This window comes from Pteropus vampyrus, unplaced genomic scaffold, assembly GCF_000151845.1.
Source record: "Pteropus vampyrus isolate Shadow unplaced genomic scaffold, Pvam_2.0 Scaffold477, whole genome shotgun sequence".
Classification (NCBI taxonomy): Eukaryota; Metazoa; Chordata; class Mammalia; order Chiroptera; family Pteropodidae; genus Pteropus; species Pteropus vampyrus.
Genome location: NW_011889258.1, coordinates 1,428,565 through 1,433,904, shown reverse-complemented (window position 1 = coordinate 1,433,904; position 5,340 = coordinate 1,428,565). Strand labels below are relative to the sequence as shown.

At 34.5% G+C, this 5,340-nt stretch overlaps 1 protein-coding gene across 1 annotated transcript; it reads right to left on the bottom strand.

The window, feature by feature from the left end:
* Positions 1–2,906: 2,906 nt before the first annotated feature.
* FAM46D (family with sequence similarity 46 member D) lies at positions 2,907–4,082 on the bottom strand. Its single transcript, XM_011382472.2, has one exon. It carries the CDS (start codon positions 4,080–4,082, stop codon positions 2,910–2,912), a length of 1,173 nt encoding a protein of 390 aa, XP_011380774.1. The 3' UTR covers positions 2,907–2,909.
* Positions 4,083–5,340: the final 1,258 nt, after the last annotated feature.

Below are 5,340 nucleotides of genomic sequence, written 5' to 3'. Positions count from 1 at the left end.
CAGATAACAGATCCACTGAATGAAAGTTTTAATCACATCTTAGGTATTTGCATATTGATATCTTTATTAATACCTAAAATTAACTTTCTAAGATGACATTAAAAAATGGAATTTGGGCCCAGGATGCTTTCCCAATTTTCTTGAGAAGTTAACAACTGTTCTATCTCTGATATTTTGTTTTTAATTTAGCTGGGCTATCTCTCATTTAAACCAGATAACTCATATTTTCAACTTTCTTTGACTAAACTGGACTTCAATCACTATTAGAATATTTCCAAATTTAAAAGTTACAAATACTCTACTAGTCGAATTTTGATAATAATGTGTGGATATTTATGAAATGCAAGAATATTTTGGTTTAAAAATATGTACCTGTAACTAACACCAAATGTGTCCCACTGATATGAATGCTAGGACTATATCAAAAAGATTTTTCTTTTTTTTTGGCTTTGGTTAGGTTTCTGGGTGGAGGGGCAGGGGAGCAATTGCCAAACAAGGCTCAGTCATGGATTTGCATAAAATAAAATACGAAAAGACACCATTTCTCTCTTGTAATGGGATGACATGCTCTAGAGTCAGATTTTGCACTAACTTCTATTAACATTTTTAGCCAAGAGGCTAGTACTCACCTTATAGAAAAACTTTTCCATTTATTATTCTAATATACAGAATGAGATAATAGTGCTGCTCAAGGCAACTAGGCTAATCCTGGAGAGATACTCATACACTATTGATGATAAACATTTTTCTGTTTGGTTGGGAGCAATGGACAGCCTAATTTAGTCATAGTATCTACATAATAAAAGCCATGAGAGATAAAGCTATACCTTTCTCTTTAGAGATACCATTCCCATTTAACAGGTTTGGATTATCTCTCTTGACAATATCTCACGTACCAATTGTAAGCTTTTTTACTATAATGGAAACATATGCATGAATGTCAGGAGGAAGCAGGTCATCCTTCCAGCAGGATTTAAAGCCTTAGGAGAATACCATAGGGGATTTGATTTTTAGAGTTCAAATTCTCAAAGAAGTTAAGGAAGCACAGGGGGTTAAGATGTTTCCAAAAGCTTCAGAATTATACTATTCGGCATAAATTCTACTCTGAAAAATACTGAACTTTTACCTGTGACTCATCACTATCATAGATCTTTTATTCTTAAATACTTTTCCTATACGTTTTAGAATTGTTTTTTGTTTTTTTGGTACTGTTAATATAGTATATACTCCTTCAATTTTATGTCAAGCACTCTCATGAACTGAAAACTAAAGAGAAAGATCAATTATTCTTAGCCAATACATTATATAAACAAATTACTGAATTTTCTCTTTAATACAGCATTTATTAATTCTTTATTTGTCTCAAGCAAGGAGGTCAATCCATGTTTTAAAGTCTCAACATTGTGTGACTTTATATATATATATATACACATTATATATATATATTAAATATAATTCATTAAAATATACTGATAGCCAATGGTGCTGTGGTATAAAACATCTCAGAAATATTGGTTATTTGAAAATGCCATATTTGGTGTAATTCTTATGTCCAATATTGAAATACAGAGAAGACAAATTAAGCACGGTATATAAGTGACATAGTCTCAAAATATGCCTGCTGGATGTTGTGATGGGAAAACTTGGAATAGTCAATGAAAACTGAGATGGAACTCATAAAAAATCAGAAGCAAGTAAAAATACTGAAGTTTTCTGATGGTCTTATTTATATTCATTCAGGACCGCTTCCCTTCTGTCATACTAGATAATATTTGTTGTGGATTATTTTCTTCATTATGCAATGAAAATACTGTTTAATCCCACTATTAGATTTTATAGCAGCATATTTGATATACTAAATAGATATTCAGATACTTGATGAACATATGTAATTGTTGAATAAATTAGTGTTATGTAAAAACTCACATAGGAGGCACTTGAGTGGCATGTTAGAAATTGATCTTTGGTAAGGGCAAAATGAAAAAGAAATGTTTCAGAAAATATCTTTTCTTACTAACGATGTATCCAGATATATTAAGATGCTGGTCAAGTAGGTCATAAAAATAATAAATGCCATGGCAAAAACATCTGCCTGTTTTTTTGCTATTGGCCATTTAAAGTCTCTTTTTAACAGATGATGATAAACTTTCATATTCAGAGTCGGTCATGTCATTCTTTTCAACTTATTTTGGGAAAAAATCCTATATAACTTGTCACAGTATAGGTTTTAGAGCTGGATGATATTAGTCTTCTTATTTACACATTAACTAACTTACTTGATAATTGATAAATTACCAATGTCCAGTGTTTTCGAGAACCATTTTTTTCAGTGTTTCTTCTATAGTAGGATTTTGTATCTAACCCAATTTAATTTAGAAACAAAATAAATGTTGCAAAGTCCAGGGTTTTAATGTCTTCTGCATCTGTTGTCTTTGAAATTAGGCATTTCTGTTAAGTATTGAAAATTCATTGAGGGTAACATTCACTAGAAAAAAAATGAAGTGAATGTAACAAAGGAATTGATTGAATACAAAATGTTGGCACTTGTCTTTACCTCTGGATTTTAAATACGAGTCTGTTCTTTTATATTTTAATCAAAGATGGAGGCATCTATAATGTATTTGTCATAGCAAATTTGAAAGTCATAAGTAGTGAATAAGATTTGAAAATCATTTTAAGTGGTCCACTGCATTAGAAAATTATTATAGGTAATCAATAACATTTCAAAATTATTTTCAGTTGTTGGTTCACCGATGATATTGTATTTACTATGATGTTTAAGCTATAATTGATGGAAAATAGTTGGTAACTACATTAAAATAAAAATAGATCTTAAATTTTATGAAATTTGGAAACTTGCTTTTGAAGGGTGTTTAATTAAAGCGAAGTTTCTGTTATGTGTTTGTTTTTTAAACCATACCATTTGGCACATGAAAGTGCAGTGGGTGGTATGGCTGAAAGAAAATAGGTGGTGGTCCAGATGATACATAATAAGAAGGGTACGCTCCCTCAGAAGCAAAGTATGGAGCAGGTTGATAAAAGCAAGTTACATTGTCTGTATTGGGTAGAATATTCTGTTCTCCAAGTACTTTTAAAGCCATAAGAGTGATCATATTGAGTGTCTGTCTTCTTTCATGACGCATGAGGCAAACGGTGCTTTCATTTACAACACCACGCAAGGTCATAAGGTAGTCATATTTGTTCTTTTCTTCACCTATGAAATGGTTGCGGAGGTATGATTCAATCTTCTTTTGCTGTTCTGCTACATCAGGAAAATCAATGAAGAATCTAGAACACATGTAACGTTCCAGGGTCTTGATTTCTGCTTCACAAGCTGGCTTAAAGTCACGAACTAGCAAGTTGCTGTACTTCAGAAGACCACCACCTCTAATCTCTTCAGGTTTTCTGGTAGATATAAGCTTATATTGCAAATGGGTCATTGCTTCTTGGAAGTCTCCATACATGCTTTCAGCTACCACAACAGGATAGGATTCTTGGGTTAGCTTAGCATTTTTGTCACTGTAGAAGTCTAACATGGGATCCAAGAGAATTTGAAAAGAATCGACACTAAATTCAAATTGTCGTCTGAGTGAATTCACAAATTTTAGCTCCACGTTTTTCCCAGTGTTATTTGAAAGAGAGATGAGACTCCAACGATCTTGCTTATTGCAAATTTTGACCATCTTCTGCACATAAGCCTCTTTCATGGTCTTTAGGGTGATCTTTTCCTTTTTTACACCTTTTGGTAAAAAGTCAAGTAGACAACCTAGAACTACATCCTTAACAACCTGAAATTCTTGATCACTTGGTAGTTCAACACCAAAAATAATATCCAGATCCTTATAGCTGATTCCATTGTGGCTTGCAAGTATGTAACTTGCTGTGGAACCATTCAATCGGGTATCTTTAACAATAATTCCTTTCTCTATCAGTTGATCTTTTACAACATGAATTATATATTTTGGTTTTACCTCCAAAGTGGGGAAATTCCCCCTTCCATGAATTGGAACTACTTCATCTAACACCTGATCTAGTATTATAACTTGATCCCAAGTGAGATTGCTGAATCTGATTTCAGACATTTTGAAGTCAAGAGGTCAGCTAGAAAGCAAGGAAAATATTGAGAGAAAATGTTAGCATCTTGAAATCACCATTACACCTAAAGCATATGAAAACATTAAAAACAGACTTAGCCTCAACATAAATCAAACTAATACTAGGAAGTAAATTATCAATGTATCTAATAGAGGTTAAATTTATAAGTAAAATAAAGCCACTACGATTATGTCAAAACTGTTAGATCATTTGGTGTATGCAAACAGATATTCTCAAGAATTTGTTAGAATTGTAATTTTTGATGTAAGATGGTGGTCTTTCTCTATCTTTATTCATATAAATACTATAATAATTGTTAGTTTGAAGTTATAAACTTTGTTCATGAGATAATCATAATATACGATTGAGGTTAATTTTCATGAATTTAAAGTGAGATCAAATAGCATGTGTCTGTATTAGACACAACTGACTGAATGGTATGATGGGATAATGTTTAAAAGCAACATGTAGCAATTCAGCCAAGATGGCAGAGTAGGTAAATGCTGTGCTTGCCTCCTCTCATGTCAAAATTACAACTAAACTACAGAACAACCATCATTGGGAGTCATCTGATCTCTAACTGAACAAAAGCCCTACAACAGAGGACATGCAAAATAGGCCACCTTGAGACAGGTAGGAGGAGTAGAGATGTAGAACAGGCTGGCCCCTATACCAGACTGTGGCAGTTGAGAATTGTGAAGGATATCTTAGCTATTAAAAGCCCCCCGTGGGTCTCAGATCCACACCTGGCTCTCCAGACCAGGGTTCCAGTGCCAGAAAGAGAAGTCCTCACAACTTCTGGCTGTGAAAACCAGCAGAGATTGTGGCTGAGTGAGATGGAGGGTGGCTAAAGTAGCAGACGAACCTCATAAGGGGCCTGTACACAAACATAATCACTGATGGACTCACTTCCTCTGAGCACCAGTGTTAGGGAAGTTGCTTAAAAAGTGCCAGACACATAAAGGGAAGATTTGAGTTGTCTGGCTTCAGGACAAGGGCTGGAAGGACAGTTTTCTCCCAGACAGAAATGGTGGCAGAATCCATTATCTCTTTGTTGAGCCCTCCCTTCACCCAGCATACAGAGGCAGGCTGCTGCCATATCCAAGTCTCCATGAACCTGGCTAATACCATTGCCCTGCCCTGGTGATTCCCTGAAACCCCACCCCATCCAACTTGCGAGCCTACCCGAGTTGCTTCCAGTGGCTTTTCCATACAAACAGCCTGTTTTGGTTCGTGCTGAGGACT